General features: G+C 34.0%; 4 protein-coding genes across 8 annotated transcripts in view; 2 read left to right on the top strand and 2 right to left on the bottom strand.

The window, feature by feature from the left end:
- The first annotated feature begins 6214 nt into the window (after positions 1–6214).
- Positions 6215–9047, top strand: LOC126763179 (ADP-dependent glucokinase). The gene is made up of 4 exons (XM_050480462.1): positions 6215–7090; positions 7159–7323; positions 7563–8289; positions 8346–9047. Exons 1-4 carry the CDS (start codon positions 6738–6740, stop codon positions 8598–8600), a joined length of 1500 nt encoding a protein of 499 aa, XP_050336419.1. The 5' UTR covers positions 6215–6737; the 3' UTR covers positions 8601–9047.
- A 278-nt stretch (positions 9048–9325) lies between these two features.
- Positions 9326–11084, bottom strand: LOC126763186 (homeotic protein deformed). Its single transcript, XM_050480473.1, has 3 exons — positions 10968–11084; positions 10326–10904; positions 9326–10266 (listed from the first exon to the last, which is right to left on the bottom strand). Exons 1-3 carry the CDS (start codon positions 10999–11001, stop codon positions 9521–9523), a joined length of 1359 nt encoding a protein of 452 aa, XP_050336430.1. The 5' UTR covers positions 11002–11084; the 3' UTR covers positions 9326–9520.
- A 288-nt stretch (positions 11085–11372) lies between these two features.
- Positions 11373–14486, top strand: LOC126763195 (uncharacterized). The gene is made up of 2 exons (XM_050480489.1): positions 11373–12245; positions 13213–14486. The coding sequence occupies exons 1-2, from the start codon at positions 11542–11544 to the stop codon at positions 13661–13663; spliced, it is 1155 nt and encodes a 384-aa protein (XP_050336446.1). The 5' UTR covers positions 11373–11541; the 3' UTR covers positions 13664–14486.
- A 919-nt stretch (positions 14487–15405) lies between these two features.
- LOC126763200 (uncharacterized) overlaps positions 15406–24627 on the bottom strand; it is a 63765-nt gene continuing 54543 nt past the window's right edge. For all 5 annotated transcript variants that reach the window (XM_050480498.1, XM_050480501.1, XM_050480499.1 and 2 more), the window contains exon 5: positions 15406–16516. In XM_050480498.1, coding sequence (XP_050336455.1) covers positions 16407–16516 — 110 coding nt within the window. In that variant the 3' untranslated portion in view covers positions 15406–16406. The remainder of the gene's footprint in view (positions 16517–24627) is intronic.

Raw genomic sequence — 24627 nt, 5'->3', positions numbered from 1 at the left:
TCCAGAAAAAGATCTTGTTATACCCTTTCATGCTATACGAAATGCACCTGTGAAGGGTATTATAGCTTCAGTGCAGCTGAAACGTTAACGTTTTTTGTTTTAATAACACACGCTGTAAAAGCCAAACTGTTACACCGTTCGCTAAATACATATATCCGTACTACAACGGACAGACCTGAAATGGAATGAGCAAAAAGGTTTGCGTCCACCTGTGTGTGACAGCTTCACTCGGTAGAAGTAAAAGTTGTATATGTAAAATGACGGAAGAATGCTGTAGTCGCAACTGACTTTGATTAAAGTTATAATGGTTTAAATGGGCGTCAGACACAAACGAAGCAAACGCTTATATAACAAGTAAGGAAAGCTAAGTGCGGGTGCAACCGAACATTTCATACTCTTGCAACTTGTAAGGATTAAAGTCAGGCAAGTACCTTAAGGCTCTAGAACGAGTTTTCTCCTGATTTTAATCATTCTAAGCCAAATTTGCACGTTATTCGAAAAAACGCTCTCTCAAAAGCTCACATATTGGTCGATATATGCGGCATAAAGTCACACGGATGTTCGAAAATCTTTATATTAAGTATATATTTAGGAGCTAAACCAAGTATTGACCCGATTTAACCCATTTCTTGCACACAGACATGCCACTATCAGGAAAAAATTCCCTCTAAATTTCAATTATAAATCTGACACATTGACCGACATTTTCGGCAAAAACTCAACTATAGGTACTGAGATCCGAATATTCGGTACTTAGGAGCATGAATATATTTTTTTGGATTTGGAAAATTTTTGGCATAGCGTGGCATACTCTAAAGGAATTATTCGTGCAAAGTTTTATCCCGTTATATTAATTGCTTCTGAATGTATAGACTCGTATGGAAAGAATCACATAGAACTTTAACTTGTTCATTCGATTTCGCCATTTTCACATTGTAACATAAAATTGTCAGAGGAATGCCACATATCAAATTGGTTGAAACCAGTCGGACGGGTTTCGAGATATATATGTTTTCTCCAAAAAATCCCATCGTCCAATTTTCTCACCGGCTCTATAAACCATTCTCATACCATCTCGGAGGTAAAATTTAATGTCTCTGGCGTATTTAGTTATTTATTTATTGCGCCTTTAGTAGTTTTGAACAGTACCGTTATATGGGGAGTGAGCGGGGTTATCATTCGATTTCATCCATTTTCACAACGTCGGTAGGAGTTCTTATAATATTTGCGCTAGGTGAATTTGATTGTTGTAGCTTAAGCTGTTTAAGAGATATACATATACATTAAACTTATTAGAGGGCGGAGACCCTCCTACTTTTTTAAATCATTTCCCAATAGTTGCAACTTGCTACTGCGATCTCTGTCCAAAATTACAGTTCTACGTAGTTTGCTATATATATATATATATATAGGCATATTTATCAAAAAATGTGTTTTTTTTTTTTTTCGGTACTTAGGAGCATGAATATATTTTTTTCGATTGGAGAATTTTTGGCATAGCTCATACGCTAAAGGAATCCATTCGAAAGTTTTTCCCATTATATTAATTGCACCGCGATCGTATTTTTTCAGCATTCAAAGAATCACATGTTTTTGGACGACCTTCACATTGAACATAAAATTGTGAGAGCGTCGGCCACGATTGAATTCGTTGTACCAGTTTTCAACAGTGCTATATGTTTTCTCCATGGTGTTTTTTTCACCGATGCACTCTTGTCGTGATAATCCACGTCGAAAGTTGTGAAGTTATGATCCCATTTAAAATGTTCACGAGTTAATTCCATTTTTGCCGAGATGGGGTTTTTTAATTCCATGTAAATAAAACAATTCACGATTAAATGACAAAACGTTCTGATTGTGTGTTATGCTAAAGATATATATAAACATTAAACTGGAAATGTCAGAGACCTGGCAACACTTTTTTGTCGTTTCCCAATAGGCCAGAATATATATGCAGCCCTTGTTAGATATATCTTAATTTACTGCCTATTTATGGCACTTTATAAGTTTTCGGTTAATGACGTTTTGTAAGCGTATCAGTAGTCCGATTTCATCGTCTCGTCATCCTGATCATTTATCAGTATATAACTCTATATCTATCTCGCTTAGTTTTAGGTAATACGTGCAACCGTTAGGTGAACAAAACTATTAAACTCTGTAACAACATGTTGCAAGCGTATAAAACTCAACTTAAGGAAGTATGATTGATTCTACTTTATTAACAAGTTCAATCTTATGGCTGTGCATAAATATTAATTATGTGTAATGCGATTACCAGCGTTCAATTTCAACACAAGGCAATTAAGAAGCCATCCACCACCGCCAACACAAAGGGGTGTAACTGAAAGCAAATTGACAAGCGCATCGCAAACCGCAAACTGCACTGCTGCCGCTGCTCTACTAGATGCGCGTCTCTCATCGTTATATATGGAAGAATTTCTTACTGGCGACAACGCTTTACTTTAACGTCTCGCTAATATCAAAATCACTTAGTGATACTTAGACGATCTGTAATCCGAAGATCCGTGATCATAGCTATGTGTTTGTTTTTTGTTGTTACTACACATGTTATGAGTTGTTAATAGAATTTTGTTCGATCAGGAATAGATGCACCAGCTTATTTATATTGCAACCGGTTTTCCTATTTTGCATTGTTGCATCTGCCATATAATCTGTCACATTATCTGAACAATAAAACAGCAATTTTTTTAATTATTATTTTTGCCATAATTCAATTCATTTTCCAGACTGATCCATGGACTTTGCATTAGCGCACAAAGTTCTACAAAAAATGCTTATTTATACCAATTTACATATATTTATTTTATGACACACAGTAACGGACGTGCTTTAGGTTTGGTTTATAAAATAAAGCCGGTTTCAAATACTTTCAAAATAATGTCACTTAATTATCTACTTATAAGCAACACTTTTTTAAATCAAATAATTGAGCAAAACGTCAAAAAAGTGAGGCAGTATTGCCTAAATTTGCGAAATTTCGCCAGAATTATTATTTAAATCACGTCTATTAAGCGCATGAGTGCCGAAATAAAAGCAATAAAAGGTCGATTGTGCAGATTTTTTATTTTATTTTTTTTTGAATTTGTAATTGATTGGACTTTACACCATGGAATACTGTACGCGCTTGTCTGGCAAGCTTACGTCACTGCATACAAGAAATGCTACAGAAAAGTCAGCATGACAGTGTATGAATCGCTGACAGTACTCCAAGCAAAACGAAATGCAGAAGAGTAAGGGTATTTTATGTAAATAAAAAATTTAAAGATTTAATGAATTTGCGAACAAAAGCCGACGGTTGTGCTGCCGGCGTGCGTATGCTTATTATGTGCGAAATTTCACACACAAAAGGGAATAACAAAACAAAAATCACTTATGTTAAACAACTCCAAAAAAAAAAACATGATGATTGTGTGATGTTTGTGAAGATGTAAGCAAACAAAAAATCAAAATAGCGGATATTAGTGATACGATGATGCTTCAACTTAAGTGCGGAACGAACATAATCGAACAATCGAATATCGCGCCAAAGATTAGTCAAAGCATAATTGCTACTAAAATGGAATTCAATGCACTACTGAAAATAAAATGTGTTTCGACCAAAAAACAACAAATATTAAAAAATAAAATAAATTAATAAATTAAAAAAAATACAAAGTAATAAATTAAAAGTAAAATTAATTAAAATTTAATTAATTTATTTTTAATATAGTCAACTTTGTACAAGTAAATTATAGCAATTTATACTAAATCCGAAATACATGCATATTTATATATTGATAAAGGCAGGAAACGCCACCCGGCGAAAATGTTTGAAAGTAAAATTGCAAAAAGTGGCACAAAGTATCAAAACAATAAGCAATGAATATGCTAAAGTATGCATAGTAAATAACGTATAATTAAATTATTGAAAATTGAAGAAAACCAAATTTCTTTATTCTTATAAAAATATTTATTATATAATGTTTACATTTCTTTCAAAAAGAAACTTTACATAAAAAGTAAATACATATCTTCTTCTTAATTGGCGTAGACACCGCTTAAGCGATTATAGCCGAGTTAATACATATACATTTATAAAATCAACAATAACAAATTTAATATAATGCTTATTAATAAATAAATAATATAAATATTTACTAAACAAGTAAGGAAAGGCTAAGTTCGAGCGTAACCGAACATTTTATACTCTTGCAACTTGCAAAAAGCAACGACTGGGAAATTCCTTCAAGTACTTGCAAGAGTATAAATATTCTTAAATAATACTTTTTTCAAAAAGTTCAAATAATCCAATATTGCACCACTTTACATAAGCTTAATCATATCGTATGCACATTGAACTGCTTCGCACACACTTCCAGCAAAGCTGCTAAAGCGCCGATTACGAATAGTGAACGCTATTGCTTATTGCCTGCGGTATGCTGCATAATTTTTTAACACTTAACGCTTACACTTTAACCAACTGACGGAATAGAGCAACCATGAAGTGTACTTAAATATATACATATGTACATAGATGCCAACAAACCTGTGTATATTTGTGCGCATGCGGCGCCGCACTCACTCTGGCGCGCGCCATTACGCCGGCATATAATTTCCGATACACACATTGTTGTGTTTGCTGATGCGCCCATTAGATGTCTAATTAATTTCACAAAATGCGGAACATACTTTGACATATAGCCATTACAAAGCAAGCAACGTGGCGTATGAGTAACTTTAAATATGAGGCAAAAAAGAATAATTGATTGACATTTAGCGCTTGCTTGTGTTTATGTACATGAAATATATGTATTTATATGGTATAAACAAAACCAGTTTTCAGTTTCCATATGCCGGTCGTTAGTGACTGCAACTTGCCGGTTGTCCTTGCACTGGAAACTATTTCAAGTGCATGGACGCGCTTTTGGTGGCCTTTCGCGGCAACGAGCACGTGGTAGGCGACTGTAGATTCAAAATAAAAAGTATTAAGCGAAAATTTAAACAGTTGTTGAAAAATTCCTTTAATGCAACGGTAAAAATAACTCAAGGTGATGCGTAAGGCGGAGTGATTGCGAAAATGTTCCCAACTAAAATGAAAGTAGATTGTAAGTGGAGTTTTGAGTATTGAATGGGGTAATGTGGTGTGTCAGAGGTTGAGTTTAAAACAAAAAACAAGTAATTCGTACGACGTAACACTGTTGTATTATAATTGGTATGGAATGTGGAAAAGATTTGTTGGGTATCAAAACAAGTAATACTACTAAAGTAAAGCTTTTTGACATATTCGAACAAATATAGCATAGAAAATTACTTCAAGATATAATGTTGTTGCATTATTACATATTATGCTTTAACGGATTATATCCACATGCGAGTCAGAAAACAGCGTTTTTGTGATTTATTTTTTAGGTGTAATTTTAGTAAATTTAGTAAGTAAATTAAAACTGTACATTTACAGAATAAAGTGCCTTCGTTTTCGCCGATTAATTTTGATCAGTTTCGGATTTCCTTGACCTGTAGCTGATCTCCAGATGAACTTCTGAAAGAAGGCGACTGGTGGAGCGGAAGAATTATCTGCTTAAAAATATCTCTAATCAAAAAAAAAAAAAAATAAAATAATAATAATAATAATATTTTTGTAGATGGGCTAGTAAAAATTTTATTTTATGACGAATTGGTAGATTTCCAAAAAATTTAGTTTTTTCTGAAAAAATTCATTTAATGGCTTCAGAAATAAAAAATTATTATAAAAATATTCTTTCGATCATTACCTGACAAATACAGTTTAACTTCTCGAACTAACTCGAATCACCATAATCTGTTTTTTTTATATTTTCATTTAATTACTTATTAAATTCCGATTTCTATAGATAAATATTAAAAAATATCCACCTATAATTAAAAAGTTTTAAATATTAATTATTTTATTTCGCTGATTCAATTTGTTGTAATAATTTTTTATTGAGATAAACATTTTTATTTTAATTATATAAAAGTAATAATACCACTTATAAATATATTTTATAACAAAACAAAAATAAAAATATTTTATGTAGTATGCTGTTAAAGCATTTTAAATATATTAGAAGGCGCTGTATTAACTCTTACACGGCGCAGTAACTGAAAACTTAAAATATTTTCAACGGCGTCCAAATAAGAAAGAAACGGCTGAATATTCCATTTTGTTTTCAAAATCACTTATCTTTTTTGCTGTTTTTGTTTTGCTTTTGCCGCTGGCAGTTATTTTGTTGCTGCCTTGTGTTTATGTATTATCGGTATTTGTGTTCAGCTGGTCATTCCGTATCATTTTCTAGTTTCGCGTTATAAATATTTAATAGTCTTGAACTAGTGTTGGAAAAAAATGTCAACTCTCTGTCGTGGCTACGTGCATAAATATTCAAGCAGTAGATGAATTTGAATGCATACGCATAACAACAACAAGTGCATAGCAAGATAAGAAAGAAAACCGTAGTTAACCAACAGCATCAGTCACAGCGGTAGATGATGAATGGTGTGGAGTGAGAGCCGGAACAGCAGCCAGACAAGCTGTGGAAAATATATATTTGCCCAACGAAAAGTCAACGAATTTTTTTGTAGTGTGAAAAAAAATATTTGCTGGTAAAGTTCAAAATATAGTGAACTTTAAAAACTAACGCTTTCCTGAATATCTACCCACATACATACATATATACAGTCTCAAGGGCAACCAGTATAAAAGCGACTAGAAAAAAAATACAATGACCTCGGTAATAAAGTATATGTCGCTTGTGACCACCTGCTCGGTGTTTGCAGCTCTAATTTCTATTGTTTGGCAAGCATTTTTGTCACTAAAACAATTAAACAAAACTACTTCAATACTTACGGGGCTCCTGGCGATTGAGAGCAGTTTCAAAAAGCCGCTACAAGCGCCCAAAGTTGCTGTGGGTTATGGTGCTTGCACCGATTTGTTGTTGCATGCGACAGACTTTCTTAACTATACCGAGAAGTTGGTAAAAGGTGTCGGTCCAGAATTTACTGTGGACGAGGTTAATGACCGACAAGAGTTACTACAAACATTCGCATATTATTTTCAAAATGGTGCAGCAGCCGAGTGAGTACATAAATATATATAAATTATTTGAAATGTGTTTAATTTGTGACTTGAAAATGTCATTACAGACGAATCATGCCCAACACCGAACTTTTTAGGGAACTTATACAAATTGCCAAGACTAGACACCGTGACGACATCAAATGGTTCCTTGGTGGCAATGCACCACTTATGGGCACTCGTTTTCATTTGGAAGGTGCTAATGTGCTACTAGGAGCGCGTATGTCAAAGAAGTGAGTATTTAAAAAAGTGTATTAAGCGTGCTACAGAGTTTGTAACACCCAGAACTAAACGTCAGAGGCCATATAAGAAAAATATTGTAAATGAAATTTGGGCACGGATTATTATCCGATTCTTTGAGTTCTTGTATGGAAACTTTTGTATTTATGAAGGGTATTATAGATTCGGTGCAATCGAAGTTAACGTATTTGTTGATATTTAACTAATTTACAAAATTATTTATTTATCATAGGTTACGTCGACTTGTGCCGGCAGAAATAAAAATAGCAGGTGATGAAATACCTGAAGATGATATCCACCTTATATTGGAGTACAAGTCTGGTGACACCTGGGGTCCACTTGTAGCGCCACGCGCAAATCGCTACATTCTACACAGTGATCAAAATAATCCACATTTAAATTCTGTTGAACATTTTGACGAAGCTGTACGTAATTTCCAGCCACGATTACTTGTTATCAGCGGCATACAAATGATGGATAGCTACAAGTTTGCACCTGGCGTACGCGAAGCACGACTACTCAAAGTTCAAGAACAAATTACTTCACAAACATTTGCTACTTTGCAACATTTCGAAATGGCAAGTTACGTAGAAATCGAATTGCTACAATTGCTGCGACAATATGTGCTCCCATATGTGGATTCGTTAGGCATGAATGAGCAAGAGCTAGAAAATTTACGTCAGGTGTTAACACATGGACGCACAACACTTGCTACAGACTGGAATCCGCGTGTTGCCACTGCATTAGACCAAATGCGTGAGGTATTTCAAATTTTAGCTCAAGATCACTATAAGAATACCACAGGCTTGCCAAGAAGACGTCTTTTAACCCGTATACACGTACATACGTTAGCTTACCAAGCATTGTTAACAGTGCGTGACTCCCAGTGGGAGCGTACGCAATTAGCGGCGGCCAAAGCAGCGCTTACAGCCCACCGACATGTTTGCCAAACAGATATGGTATGTCACAAAAATATGGAAGGTTAAAAAAATATATATATAAATTTAAATTTCAGATCAATCCCGAATCTGCGCTACTTATTTTAGATGACAGTTTTTCTACCACAGCCCTCAACAAGAACACAGCCAGTCGCATACAATTTAATCCACAACAACCTGTGCCATGCTGGAATGAAACTATTGCTGTGAATGATCAAAAGTCATTACCTATCGAAATCTGTGTGGCTCCAGTGTTAGTCTGTCGTGTTGCGAAGAAAACTGCTGGGGCAGGCGACAATATATCTGCCGCAGCGTTATCCCAACAGTTGTAAATTATTATGCGTCAAATAATTAGCAAGTGACCTCTCCAAACGACTGTTGAAACCCAGAGTGACCTTAATAACATATGGATCCTATGACCTGTAGTAATGGATGGAACAATAATTTAAAAAAAAAAAACAATATATATATTTAATTTAACATCTTTCTCAAACATTCCGCAGCAAGTAAATTGAAACCTATTATTTGTTTGTTCCTTGAAGTTAGTGGCGGTGTTTACATTATAGCTTTTATGCTAAATGTTTAGTCTAAAATTCCTATTATCTGTGTTCATTTATCTTCATGGACTTTAATAATAGATATATTACAATGTTGATAATACTTTTTGTTTTGTTTGTGGTTTGTCTCGAAAATTAAACTAGATCTAGTTGTGTAGTAATATTTTAGGCTAATTTAAACTGGAAATTAAAGAATATTCCGATATATTCAGAATTGCCAAATACGTGGTTTCTATTTTTTAATTAAAAAAAAAAATTTTAAATAAAAGTTTTAATTCCAACTATGGAATTAAATATTAAAAATCGAAATTTGTTAATTAAAAGTTCGCAAACCTGCTAATATTGATGTTTTAAAAGAGTTATTGATTAAAATAACGAACAATTTACACTTTTGCAATTATGAAAATTTGCAACTTGCCGCTAATATGTACTTAACCTATATTTTAAATGCAAATCTAGTATTGATTTTTGATAAATGAATGCTCAATTACCTATTGATGTTAGATTTATACATTCCTTTTTATTTAACCTTGCATTTGACTTTATAATAAATATGCATTTGTAAGTTAAAACCTAAATATAAACTTTTATTTCTTCGCTTACACTCTCACAACACTTACCTCTTACGGGTATCACTTAATAGCTAAGAAAAGATCAACTTTATAGCAAATAAAATACAATCAGTATCCAGCATACTAAAGACCCGGCATGACGTATGCGATATTGTCCAATGTCGCCGTTAAGTTTTCACTCAGCTGTGGCTTTCGTTCTAAACCGGGTATGCGTGTTGTCAGGCACAGTAGTGGTCCCAGTGAGCAAAGCAGACTGTCTAGCAATACGGAAAGGCTACCGGACACCGCAATTTGCCCTTCATGTTCTTTAAGTCGCTCACCGATGATGGTCAAACTCTCACCGAGCAATTTTAGGTGTGCTGCCGTATCAACAGGCTCAATATTTGGCACTGACGACTTTCTGCTGTGCGAATTTACAGTATGTGTGGTCACTGCTGCGTTACTCGTGTAATTGTTGTTTGTTGTGTTGTTATTGTTGGTAGCGATCAGTTGTGTTGAAAGATTGTTGCTGTTAACGCCATTGCCTCGATTGAGGCTATTATTTCTTCGACGTTTTGTTGTTAAACCAGTGGTTGGGGAATCGCCTGCATTACTGGCCACTGAAATGGAGTTGCCACGTGGCTTCGCTCTGTTCGTCTGTGCTGTACTTATTGGCGGTGGCGTTTGCTCTTGCCCTTCAGTTAAATTTTTGGCTCTTGTTGTTGGTTTAAAGTAAGCCAACGATGGATTTACAATGGTAGCAGTCGTTACGCGATCACGGGACTTCGCTTTAGTGGCTTGAATTTTAGCTTTACGTCGCCACGAATCTTTCTCTTTATTTGAAACGTTCGCCCATAATTCACCAAGCCGTTTTGCTGTGTTTGAGAAATCTAAGTAAGAAAAAAATATTATTTTTTAAAAATTTTTTATTTATAGTAATTTCCTTTACCTAGATCTTGTCCTTTGTTCAATTTACCAGATTTACGTAATTCTCGTGCCCACATACTGTACGCCGTGTAACGTGTTTTGCCTTTATCTTTCCGTTCAACTTTTCCCGTCACAACACGTCCATCTTTCAGCACCCTTCGTTTGTTTGCCTTCTCTGTCATATATAAACTTTGACGCACTTTCGATTCTGGATTGCCATTGCTATCCGTAGGTTCCCCATCTACAATACCAGCCACTAGCTCTTTAAGATCATCATCGGAATCACCTGTAGGCGAATTGTTATCACCGTAATTTTCACCATCTGTCCCGTTGTCCGACATTTCATCGTGCAATTCGGTGTCGTCTTCAGCTAAATCACTTAGATCACCACCTAATTCATTGCTAACGTTAATGTGGGATCTACGAGCGGGGCGCCCAATACCACCCATAATGTTTCTACCACGTACATTACCGTTACGAGTCGGCAGTTTTGCCGCTCTTTTTAGTTTCTTTTCCACTTCATCTGGCGATTGAAAATCGAGTAGTTTGGATGATTTCTTACGTACACGTCCACTTCGGGATACGCCAGTCACTTGAAATTCTTCAAGCGTTAAATAATATTAGTAGCTGAAGTCTAACAGCAAATTTAATTTTGAACACTTACCTTTGCTAGCAGTGGTATTCTGAGGCGTTTCCATAGCTATTGGAGCCAAATTTTGGATTTTTGATTTGTTGTGATTTGTTTTGTTCGTAATTCGTTGCGTTTTATTAAGAAAATTTCGATAGAAAGCATGTGAAGGCAAACACAAATATATCTCAGGGTTGCATAAAACACGTTGATTTAATACTGCATAACCTTTTGACCGGGATGATATATTTAACGTAAATAATGCAAACTTCTGTACAAAACTTTTTGACATACTGCCAGTCAATTAAATATATTATTATATTAATAACATTTTAAATATTTATAAATATCAAATGTAAAATATTTCCTTTTTATGATATATTGTATGTTACCATTTGTGCAACTCTGTGGCGACTGCAAATTTGCTTAAATAATTGGCGCTTTTCCGCAGTTTGGAAGAAAACAAAGAAGAAAGTGTATGAAAATTCAGGCGTCTTCAAACGCTTGAACACAATATAAAAGAAATCCACCGTTTGTGTTAAACTTGCGCTAATAACCGTAGATAAATAAAAATCCTTTCAATAAGGACTTTCTTATAACACAAAACAGGATGACGACGGAGACAACTCCTCACCAGCAGCACCAACAACAACAAATCCGTATAGCACTCTCGGAAATTCCAAGTCGCTTGGAAGCGCTGCGTTTCGCAAGTGGAGGTGCTACAACGCCGACAGCTACACCAAATCGCTACAGCCCCAATGAACCAACACCAGCAACACTTTTTAATACGCCGCATCTTCTAGACAATACTACAAATGTAGCACTTTCTCAGGATAACATCTTATCACCAATGCCATCACCGGATGAAATGATAATTCGTCAACGTGGTCGGCGTCGCTTTAACAACGGCTTATCGCCAGATGTCGGCAATACGCCACTACGTATGCCCTTCCAACGTACACCAACCAAGGTACCATTAAGTACCAGCATGATATTGCGCAGTTCACCGCGTAAGCGTCTCACAATGGGTAGTACACCACCGGCGCCTGAACCACCAGTAATGCCTTCACCAACAAAAGCCAAACAACAATTATGGCCAACAGGCACACCAATGGCGAAGAAATTACGTCTTGGCGGTGAAGATGGTAACAGCGGTAAACCAATTGCACAAATGAATGAAGAAATGCCTTTACCAGTGCTTTTGCAAGGAATGTCGCAACAACAACTTATTAATCTGATTGTCGGAGAATTGGTTGCGGGCGACGCTAAAACCGAGGAGAGTTTTCGTACCCGTCTGCCTATGCCAGATATAAAGTAAGTATGAACAATAAAAAAAAGCTAGAATACTCTTTACAGTGCCAATTTTTATAGCATGAATCCCAATTTTTTTTGAAAATATCTTGTCAAAAAAAGTTTTCCAATTATGTTATACAGGGTTTGTCCGGGAAGTAATAGAACTGAGTCGAATTAAAAAGAGAAAACTTTATTGAACCAATCGTTAAAATTCCTTAAAAACTTTCAAAATAGGCTCATTCTGCGTCGAAGCGGGCCTGCCAGCGTGATTTCCAAGCATTGAAAGCGCCCGAAATAGCTTTGAAAGCCGAGGTGCATGAAAGGCGGAGTAGGCCGGGGCGTTGTCGTGTGCAACTTCCAATCGGCTGCGATGTCTTGTCGGACCCGATTGACACTTAGTTTGAGTCTTTTGAGGATTTCCACGTAAAACTTGGCATTGACGGTTTGTCCAGGAGGAACAAATTCATGGCGACGGAAGAAAATCAGTCCTATTACTTTCCGCACAAACCCTGTATAGTGTTCGCTCTAGAAAATTTTATTGTTTTTTTTATTCTTTTGTACCATAATTCTTACTAAAATTCGTGAAAATATTTCTCAAATAAAAATGCCATTCAATTAAGAACTTGATATTAATCATTCAGTTTGTATGACCGCAATCTGCTACAGTGATCCGTTCTGAAAAATTTGTTCGCAGATTATACCCTTGCCTTACGCAATAATCCACATCCTCTAATAAAAAATTTTTTATACACGACTTTGTATTTGATTGTTCAGTTTGTAGTTAAGCTATAGGCAGCTATTGTAGGCGTCTGACGAATAAGCAACTAGACATAAAATACCGTGTGCAAAGTATCAGAGCGATAATACGAAAACTGAGAGACTAAGACTTAGGACTACTTCGTAGCAAACTTAATATACCCTATTCTGTGTATAAATATATTTGTAATGCTAATTCATAATCATTAACATTTTTTTATGCCTTTTGCAGTCCATTAGAGGAGGAGTTGTTACATGCCAAACGACAAATATTTCGCTCACTACCAACATCACGCCTTTGTAAGAAAACCGATAGTAGCGCTTATTCACGTGCGTCACTACATCTCAGTGAATTCAAGCGTTTGCTTAGCGCACACACCAAACAACTATATGATTCGGGGAATTGGGACGCATTGCTGGACTATGTGACCATGGCTTGGCCGATTGTACGCGCTACTCCGCACTGGGATAGCGCGACACATAATGTAATCCGTCGTCAATGTTTCAAACTTCTAGCATGCCATTGTATTGCATCTTTGAAGAACGGTGGACAACGTTTGGGCATGGCGCGTCTACACGAAACCGAACGAAATTTGCGCGAATGGACGCGAGACTACGAAGACGTTCAGTCGTGTCTGAGCGCCTTGAATAAAGCGATAGCAAAAGGACGAGCAACGCTATAGTATCTTCCTAATAGTTTTACAATTTGTAGTTGTAGAATTATTTTTTAACGAAAGACTTGCATGATTTTAAATAATAATACTTTATTTCTGTTTAGTATTTTTAGAAATGTTAAAACCTACACATTTTAGAATTTTAAAGTTGCCATTAATTTCGTATATTTAAAACTGCTGGTTATAGCGATATAATGTGATCATAAAGACAAGTGACAAATACAATCACAAACTTAACAAAACCCAAAATATATCTAAAAAATTTTATTAATATAAGACCATGTATTGTTTTTACATAATCTAGATTAGTACGAAATCCCATTTGTATATATTTGTATATTCAATCATATAATCGCGCCAGCCTCTGGTATATGTGAATATAATTGGTGGAAAACTCTTAATATTTGTCAAGATTTGTAATCAACAAAACGCATTTGTATATTTCATTGTTGTGCATTTCAATACTCAAAATTTTAAAATTGCACGCTTAGTCATTTGTTAGCAGCCATATCACATGCCGGCAGTACATTAAGCTGCACTAAGATAAACATATGCTTGCTTACGCCTATATTCGGTATTAATAATCTAAGAAATTTTTTTTTTTTATTTTAAGTTTCAAAATTTGCTATTACTAATCGTTATGTCTGGAATAAAAGGTATGTGTACTCATTTCGTATATTCTGGTATGCTATTATCGTTATATTTTCTGTGCAAATCATGTCATTTATTGTTATTTTTAATATGCTGCACTTAGTAATAAGCATTTTATTCAGAGTTTTTATTAATACGAACATAATAAAGCGTGTACATTTTTACAACTGAAAATTTGAAATGTTCTCTTTTGAAGACAAAGCATTAAAGCCCGTCTACGTTTTTCAAAGACTCAATATTTTTGGTTGAAAGAACAGTTGTTGGTAGAATGCAAAATCGATTTCCTGAAAATTACCCCTAACCCCTTAATTAAATAAAAAATATACATTTACAAAATTTAATGGATTTTAATAATCGGTGATCCATTTTGACATAGTACTTTGGATTGCGGGAAAAAGGTTTCTGACGATGAGTACGGTTCTGCTGAAAATATTCTCAATTCCAAAAGCCAATTTATTATTACAATACATAGATAGAATAGTGGTAGTCGATGAATTAGTTAAATTTAAAATTTTTACAAAAAGGCGGCTTTCCAAAAAAGTTTTTTTGTAAAAACTTCAGTGTGACTTAAAAAATGCGAATGGTTATCAAAAATCTTATTCCTTCGATCATTACCAGACAAATATATCCAAGAAGGTCGTGCGAAATTTTCAAGCCGATCGCCCAGGCTGTTTGGAAGAAATTGAACTCTGAAAACAGCGGTTGAAGAAAAATGCATTTCAAATAATCGGTAGAAGTTGAGAAAAATGCCTTCGGAGGTCACTAAAACACTCGCTTCTAGGGAAAAATGCGTTTAAAATATTGGAGATGATGTCACTAAGCTATAATTTTTTCACAAATAAGCTTGTATCTCCGAAAGTATTACCCGGATCAGCTTCAAATTTTCGGAAAATTTCTTCAAGTATATGTACATTCGATATATAAAAAAAAATAAAAAATAAAAATTGATTTATTGAAAACCACAAGTGGATATAACCTCTTAATTAAATAAAAAAAAGTAAAAAATAAAAATTGATTTATTGAAAACCACAAACCTTAATTAAATAAAACTCTCAAAATTTTTAAATCACTTAATCGTTTTTTTTTATTTTTTATACACATTTATATATATTTTATACATACATATGCATATTACTGTATTTACAAAATATTTTTACTTCAGACCCTAAAAACTATACTAACACGACTTGTTACTTTATTTATGTTTATTTACATTTAAATCATATTTATACATATACAGCTTTACATTAAATTAAGTGTATTAAAAATAGTATGACAACAGCTTGCATATATGACAGCGAAAATAATTCGAAATATTTTTATGCAGTTCTTAAATGATGTGATTTATTAGTATGATACCATAGATTTAATCATGTACCAATTTTTGAACACAGATTCATGTGTATATTTACATTTTAATATTTAATTTATAGTTTTTTGATTTTAAACCGTTCTGTTTAAATTGTTTTTATTAAAAATTCGCTTAAAATTAGTTTAACACGTTCGTTTAGTTATTGTTGTTGTGAGTACTCGTCGTCGAAATCATCAGATGCAATAAAGGTAAAGAAAAAGTGTTTTTAAAAATCAAAATAGTAAAATATATTTAGATTAGCATTAGAAAAGGTGCTTAGTCTCAAGTGTGTACGCTTTAGTAATATTACTCTTCTTTGGTATGATGGCTTCAAGTGTGGTTAGGTATGTATATTTGTAAATTGATTTGCTAAAATATGCAAGACTTTCTTGTATAATCTGTGTCCTTCACAGGACATAACGTTCTCTTATTCCTTTGACTGATTTTTGAACAGGTTTCGAAAAAGACTGGTTCATTTTTGTAGAATGAGCATTACAATACATTTCTTTTCCATATTTCATGCATTATAGGCTTACGCTTTTTAACTTCTGTAATTATCAGAAATAATAAGCGTGACCAGCAGCACATTGATGACCTGAAGACCTCTTCGGTTACATTGACTTTGCATATATCACTACGAACATTATTTGAAGAGTTGATTTGGCGTTTTTATGTCACCGAAACATGTTGCACTGAGTATAATAGTTTTATTAGCACATTCAATTTATTGTTTCCTTTGCATTTTATATCCTAAACATTAACAGTGCGCCTGCTCACGACGTTTAAAATTGTTAATAGAACGGCCAGCAGCAATAAGGAAGCAGTGCTCATTTGTCGGGCAGCTACCGAAATGTATCGCCCTGTAAGTAGATGAAGTGCAAAAATTTTATTATTGATTTTTGTTTACATTCACATATTTATGATTAACAATTCCTAAATAAGTCAAATATAATATGAGTAAAAATAATAAATTATTATATGTTATATACATACATATTAGATAACTATAAAATTATTATTAATTTTATATGAATAAAGCGCATAAAAAAAAAATAATAATTAAAATAATTTTTTGGTAAATCGTTTTACTGATTCGCAAAGATATCTGATATAGTTTCATATCCCATGAAAAATTCGTCACAATTAAACTTTTTTAAACATATGTATACATTAGGGTGATTAAAAAATTTTTTTTTTTTTTCAATTGGTACTCGCAAAAATAGGTTCCTAGACACCTCTAAGAAAGCCTCTCCAAATATGACTTTTTAATTGTAACGGGAAGGTCCTTCGCCTAACGGTTTTCTATTTTTTCTTATTATCAGATAGAAAAATTTATATCTCGCTTCCAACTACTTGAAAAAATATCTTGTTAATTAGGTTTTGTAGGAAATTGAATGCTCTAAAATATGGTCTCTTATGATTTTTTCGTAAAACCAACCGTTTAAAAGATATTAACGGTTGAAATTTGACTATTTTTGGAAAAATTCTTTATTTCTTATTAATTTTATAACTCAATGAAAAAAAATTATTATGAATGATGAAACACATAGTTTTGTAGGAAATTTACTGCTCTATAAAAATGGTCTACTATGATATTTCGATTAAGTTAAGCGTTTACGAGATATTCATCGTCAAACATCAATGCATATTAGGATATCTTTTAAACGTTTGGGTTTACGAAAAAATTATGTTAGACCGTTTTTGTAGCGCATTCAATTTCCTACAAAATCTAAGGAACAAGATATTTTTTCAAGTAGTTGGAAGCGAGATATACATTTTTCTATCTGATAATAAGAAAAAATAGAAAACCGTTAGGCGGAGGACCTTCCCGTTACAATTAAAAACTCATATTTGAAGAGGCTTTCTTAGAGGTGTCTAGGAACCTATTTTTGCGAGTACCAATTGAAAAAAAAATAAAAATTTTTTTGAATCACCCTAATATACATACACTCGCCATGAAAATTTAGTCACTCACTATAAAAAGGCTCAGCAATTATTTTAATATTAATTTCATAAACTTTTTCGCAATCTAAACTAAAATTGTTATGTCAACGATTTTAGTAAGTTAAAAAATATTAGCAAAAATTCCAAAACATTCTAATTATATATAGATTTTTACTTATTTTTCTACGAAAATATAACTCCATATTCCTCATAATTGAATTAGGAAACTACAGGCGGAAATATGGTCTGCTCTTTTTATTATTATTGCGAGTTCTTTAGGTCTGATGCTGTGAGGAGAAAAAATGTATTTTTTATGGGTGTCACATACTAGTCTCATAAAGTTATAAGTTATAACGATACGAAAATATAGCATTGAGAATTGTAAATGTGTAAACTCATTTTTGTATGTAATCCAACAACAATTTTTTAACAAGTGTAAAAATTTATAATTTTATGATTTTACGATGCTTTATGAGGGGTTGTGAGTACCCCAATTGTATGTAATTTCCTTTTTATTCTCACAACTGTAATGACGCCCAAGATATAGACGGAACCGTCATACTTGCATAAGACTAAAAATAAATAATACTAATTATATCGCTAAGACTGCAGGAAATGTTTAGAGCAGGGCACCAGGGAAACAGTGACGCATCTCTTGTGCACTTGTCCCGCTTTGCGCTGTAAGCATCTGGGGTCCCCACGGTATGATACACTCGAGGAGGTATCGACAGTGAGACCGCAGAGTCCGTTCAAATTCGTGTCATGTGCAGGGATCCTAAAGGATGACTACTTCTCTTGGACCCAGAATTTGAACTCCATCAGGTATCGCAAAAGAACAAAACTGGTCTATGCGTGGCTCATTGCAAAAAAAATCTAACGTAATTTTGTTTATACTTTTGCAACATGTTGCTACAGTGTATAATACATTTGTTCCCCTAACGGTTGTATGTATCACTTGAAAGTAAGGGCGATAGATATATATAGAAATGATCAGGTTGACGAGATGAATTGATATTCGGGTGGCTGTCTGTCTGTGCGTCCGTAATCGGACTACTGTCACGCCCACAAAACGCCATTAATCAAAAACGTACAAAAGGCCGTTACTAAACACTAATTTAAGGTATAGAACTGTAAGGACAGGAAATCGCAATAGGAAGAGGTACCTGTGGGATAAAAATTTTGAAAAAGTTCACGCAGGACAAATCTCTTAAACACTACTATCAATTCTGTAAAAAATTATGAAATCGAAATATAAAGATAAAATTGGTTTCGGGACTCGCCGACCGATCTCAATTAAGTTTGGTACGTGACATTCTTCCCACATTCTTATGTCACAGTGCGAAAAAGAATGAAATCGGACCACAACCACGCCTACTTCTCATATCGCGCAATTTTAAATTACACTTGATTCTTTCAATTTCCACTTACACAAATCAAGAGCAATTAATATAACGGGATAAAACTTTGCGCTAATAATCCCTTTAAGGTACATATGTCACCTTATGATAAAAAATTATACAAATCCAACCAAAACTGTTCAAGCAACCAAATGCCGAAAATGTGTACTTCATTATGTATAGTTGACTTTTGACCGAAAATATCGATCAATGTGTGGAATATACAATTAAAATTGAGAGAAAATCCTCTACTGGTAATAGCATCACTGTGTATTAAAACGGCTTGAAACGAGCCAATATTTCTTTATATCTAATATAAAGATTTTCGAACTCCCGGGTGACTTTATACCGCATATATCGACCAATGTGTGAGTTACCTCAATAAAATGAGAGAACATGTTTTACTCAAAACAATGTATCTTTGTGCCTAAAATAGATAAAATTGGACGAAAACTGGAGCTAACCCCTATATAACCAATATCGGAATTTTCGAACATCTGACTGACCTTACTCCATATGATTGGTGGTTGTATTGTAAGTGAGCTACCTTAATGAAACTCAGGAATATTTTTTAGTAAGTGGCATGTTAATAGTATGTGTTACTGGCATAAATAGATAAAATCGACTCAATACTACTCCCAACTCACATATTTTCTTGAAGGAATTTCTCGTAGTTTGATTCTTGCAAGTTGCAAGAGTATAAAATGTTCGGTTACACCCGAACTTAGCCCGTCCTTATTTATTTAAGAATATAAATTTAACCTAAATACACGATTGTGTCTTACAAATTTCAGTTTTTAGCTTTCAATACGATAACATGTTTGAAATAATCATATAATAGGTTGTCAAAAAAGTCTTGCGGTATTTTCGCTAGTTGGCGCTGAAAGCGCATAGTTCTAGTTTTATTTGTCGCATCATGCTATACCTCTTTGGAAAGCTCATTTCACGCACTAACACATGTTTGATTGATTGCCGTTTCTTTTAAGTCGTTCGTGAGTTATAGCGTCGCAAACATGGCGCAAAATAAAGAGAAAATATGGCATATTTTACAGTACTACTACGATAAAGGCAAAAATGCATCTCAAGCCGCCAATAAAATTTATGCAGTTTATGGACCCGATACAGTTTCCATTTCCACCGCATAACGATGGTTTCAACGTTTTCGTTCTGGTGTAGAGGTGGTCGAAGATGCGCCACGCTCCGGAAGGCCTGTCGTCGAAAATTGCGATAAAATCGCTGAATTGGTCGAAAGAGACCGGCATAGTAGCAGCTGTAGCATCGGTCAAGAGCTGGGCATGAGTCATCAAAAATTCATTTCAATTTCAATAAAAAAAAAAAATTCAATAAAAATACCGCAAGACTTTTTTGACAACCCATTATTATATCAGATACTATATCTTATTATCTTATGGTAGCGAATTTAAATATGTTTCAAGATATGTAAGGATATCTTTAGCCTTTCCAATATATTCGGAGACTGTTCGAACAGTTTTGGAATAGACGTAAATATCTGAGTCCAAACGAGAATTATTTCCACTCCAAGCCTGATTTATGTCAAAGAAGGAACTATTGCTAATAGCTTTAAAAAAGTTTTTTTTTCTTAACATAATTGAAGGTAATAAAAAATGTAAGACGGTCGCTCTCAATAAGAGTTTGTTGTTGTAGCAGCAGAATTCTGCCGAGTTGACACTCCTTGGCCGGATAAAAGTCCGGTCCCATTTCGGTTACGTAGACCCGATTGTTGTGGAACGGATCAATACGAGATGATATTGACTGAATACGCAAATTTCCAATTTTCTCTTCCACTGACTTCTTTTTTTAGCTCTAGCGCTAGAGTTGGTCGACAAAGAGAGTAAAAACTTAGCAATAAAATTATATCGATATTATTATATTAATATGCCGATATGAGAGAGGCCCACCCTGTACAAACAGTAATACTTTACCACCTATTTCTATTTTCTATCAATGCTAATTACATATATACCAAATATATCGTTTTATGATTTGCATTATAATATCAATTGAATTACAGTCAAGCTATTTTAATTTCAGTTGGACGTTTATATTCTCCATTTAATGTGCAATTTCAACAATTAAATGGTGACAGAACAAGGATTATGGTAATCATAATTGTTTATGAAAGTAGCTTTGACTCATTGCCAGATACAGAGATATATGACAGCGTTTTAGGAAGCATTACAGTCGTACCATATTCGGAAAGTACGAAAGTAGGTACGAGTATACAATCAATATGTCCCCATGACTCAATGTAGTGGACGTCACAAAGGAGAAGAGCAATAAAATGTATGTTTATAATAATAAAAATTTTATAAGAAACAGTAGAGGCAATTCGTATGGTTAATGCTTTATTCTGTATTAAATATTAATAATTATACCTATGTATCACCATAAGTATAAACATGCATACATAAATAAATATTTATGCCGCTTGTGTCTTCTGCAAAATCTATGCAGATGACTAAGCAGCGCATGCAAAGTCGAGTGATGAATATTAATTTGCAACTTTGTGGTTTAAGGAGCTATTGGACAATATTGGTTATAGATGCCGGTCTTAATGAATAATGCGGTTTGTGAAGAGATGATAAAATATATGACATCAAGAAGTTAAAAAATTATTTTTGTAATGCGACCGATTTTACAACATTTATAAAAAGCCGCAATTGACGCATACTAAATTTTAGGATTTTCTTGAAGCAATTTTTTTATTGGAATCTCTCTGTTTATTTGAAAAATATGATTCAAACTAATGGGAAGTCATTTCCGAAGTGGTTAAAAAATTATAAACGAAATTAAATGGAAAAATAAATTAGTATTTAACGATTTCAACTAATTTTAGATTACTGATAAAAAAACCGATGTACATATAATACATATATTATTTGAAGCCATAATGGCGTCACTCTCATTTGTTATCTTTAAAAACGGAGCCGACCGGTTTGACAACACTACATAATCCGTTTTCCCAACAGCACAACTTCTTCAAAATTACTTGAGGAATATTTTCTGCAACTACAATAACAGGTTGGGTCAAGTTATATTCTAAGGCTAATCCTTAAAAAGAGAATCGCACTTTAACTGTTCGAAACTCTGAAAGTGTGAAAACCTGTGAATTTAATACAAGATAATGGTATATTCAACACAAAAATTGTATATTCATCATGATCAGCTGTTGCATTAGGTTGTCTCATTCGCCACTCTCTACAGCAGTGTTTCCCAAAGTGGGCGATAACGCTCCCTTGTGGGCGCTGCAGGTATCAAGGGGGGCGGTAAGAGACCCAGAAAGAAAATGGGGGCGTTGTGTAGAGGCCTGGGCGGTTATTTGTAATTTTATTTAGCTAGGAGTCCTCTTAGCCAACGACTACATGAGCTCTCGACTCTCAGCAACAACTTGTGAACATCAAGCAAGATGACGACGGACTTCGACAATATCTCTTTGTTAATTGCTCAAAAAGGCAAACCACATAACATCGGAGAAGAGTTCATATTGCCAGCAATAAATGAAGTAATAACTACCGTGCTTCATAAACCGACCGCAGATATTATCCGAAAAATTCCTTTGAGTAATAATTCTGTGCAAAGACGAATTAATGAAATGGCTGAAAACATTGAAGAATCATTGTACGATCACCTGAGGTCAAGGCAATTTTCAATTCAGCTGGATGAACCCACTTTATCAACTAATGAAGCATCTTACGTGAGCTTTATTAAAGATGAGAAAATATGTGAAGAACTATTATTTGATAGAAATTTAGAGACCGATACAAAAGGCGAAACCATATTCAATATATTGGAAAAGTTTTGCGATGAGAAAGAAATTCCTTTGAAAAATATTATTTCAGTTGCTACGGATGGCGCTCCGGCTATGACAGGGTGCCATAAAGGCTTCATAGCGTACTTAAAAATAAAATTCCAGATGTCCTTGGTGTACATTGCGTTATTCATAGACAACATTAAGTTGCTAGAAACTTAAGTGAAAAACTATTTCAATCACTGCAATATGTCATCAAAGCAGTCAATAAAATCCGCAACAGCTCTTTGAATGATAGATTATTTCATCGGCTTTGTGTTACTAATGACGAGGATTTCAATCGTTTGTTGTTTCATACTGAAGTTCGTTGGCTATCAAGAGGCAATTGTCTGACTCGATTCTACAACCTGTTTGACTCTGTTATAGAGTTCTTGGAAACTGAAGATACAGAATTTCAAGACAAGCTCATAACATCAAAGAATGATATAGCTTACATGACAGACCTGTATAAATTGTTCAACGACATGAATCTCCAACTGCAAGGCGATAAACTAAATTTAATTAAAACAAAAAACGTCGTTGCTGCTTTCGCAGCCAAACTGCTTCTACACAAAAAGAATCTGGGCAGACGTGAGTTTCACAATTTTCCGAATTTATCAGTATCATGCAGTAACGACGAATTGTTTGCCTACTGCCAACATTTGGAAAACCTCCACATTGACTTCACCGAACGATACCAGGACATTTTGAACTTGGAAATACCAGACTGGGTGTTGGATCCGTTTTCAAATGTCAACACAGCAATGTCACCTCAGCTGGAAGAAGAACTTATAGAATTGACAACAAACGAGGAAATAAAAATCAAGTTCAAAAATGGTTACCAAGAATTTTGGCTACAAAAACCGATCTCGCAATTGTACCCTGGATTGTGGTCAATCGTTCAACGATTCTTGATAGCATTCCCATTGTCATATTTGTGTGAACGTGGATTTAGTGCTGTGACAACACTGCTTACTAAAAATAGAAATCGTTTGCTTGTTACCGAACGTGCGACTTGCGACTGTTCTTGAGTAAATTGGAACCTGATATTAACAAAATTATTAAACAGCATCAGATTCATCCTTCACATTAGTTTTTATATATGGATCGATTATTTTAGTTTTATTTTTAATAAAATATTCTCTGTTTTAATACTATAAAGTTGTGTTTCAATAATCATTCTTATTGGCAGGTGGAGCCCGTAAGAGTTAACTTGAGACCTAAGCGCCGTTGTATGTTACCTACTGCGCTTAGGTTTCAAGTTGCTGGTTATGGTAAAAGTTTCGTTTAGAATTCTCCGTTAATATACATACGTATATATGTAGGTCACAATAATTAATTTAAAGCTATAGTGGTTTTTAAATAGGTGAAAAAATGGGGGCGCTAAAAAAATATTTATTCTCAAAGTGGGCGGTAGACAAAATAAGTTTGGGAACCACTGCTCTACAGTCTGGCGAATCAAAAGCAACTATTGAAATATTCTCAAAATTATTTAGATTCTCTTATCAGTATTTTATAAACATAATAATATTGCAATAGAAAATAGTCATATTGAGACATCTATTAAATATAAATGATCAACAGAATTTATATATATTTTTTTTTGTATCCAGATTTTTTTAAACATTTAACCTAAAATCTTATTTTCATTATTCTAATATCTTTTAAAAAAATATATAGTATATATATATATATTTTATGTACATGCGTACGTATTTGAAATAAGATTTGTTAGAAAAACCAAAATCATATATATGCACATTAGGGTGATTCAAAAAAAATTTTTTTTTTTTTCAATTGGTACTCGCAAAAATAGGTTCCT

Source organism: Bactrocera neohumeralis, chromosome 6, assembly GCF_024586455.1.
Source record: "Bactrocera neohumeralis isolate Rockhampton chromosome 6, APGP_CSIRO_Bneo_wtdbg2-racon-allhic-juicebox.fasta_v2, whole genome shotgun sequence".
NCBI classification, from domain to species: Eukaryota; Metazoa; Arthropoda; class Insecta; order Diptera; family Tephritidae; genus Bactrocera; species Bactrocera neohumeralis.
This window is presented reverse-complemented; position numbering and strand designations above follow the sequence as displayed.

Excerpts from the sequence above, each read along its gene's own strand:
- LOC126763179 (XM_050480462.1), top strand. The coding sequence starts at position 6,738 with ATGACCTCGGTAATAAAGTATATGTCGCTTGTGACCACCTGCTCGGTG. Across the intron at positions 7,091-7,158 it reads CAAAATGGTGCAGCAGCCGA|ACGAATCATGCCCAACACCG; the intron begins GTGAGTACATAA and ends ATGTCATTACAG. Across the intron at positions 7,324-7,562 it reads GGAGCGCGTATGTCAAAGAA|GTTACGTCGACTTGTGCCGG; the intron begins GTGAGTATTTAA and ends TATTTATCATAG.
- LOC126763186 (XM_050480473.1), bottom strand. The coding sequence starts at position 11,001 with ATGGAAACGCCTCAGAATACCACTGCTAGCAAAG. Across the intron at positions 10,905-10,967 it reads GAATACCACTGCTAGCAAAG|AATTTCAAGTGACTGGCGTA; the intron begins GTAAGTGTTCAA and ends TAACGCTTGAAG. Across the intron at positions 10,267-10,325 it reads GAACAAAGGACAAGATCTAG|ATTTCTCAAACACAGCAAAA; the intron begins GTAAAGGAAATT and ends TTTCTTACTTAG.
- LOC126763195 (XM_050480489.1), top strand. The coding sequence starts at position 11,542 with ATGACGACGGAGACAACTCCTCACCAGCAGCACCAACAACAACAAATC. Across the intron at positions 12,246-13,212 it reads CTGCCTATGCCAGATATAAA|TCCATTAGAGGAGGAGTTGT; the intron begins GTAAGTATGAAC and ends TGCCTTTTGCAG.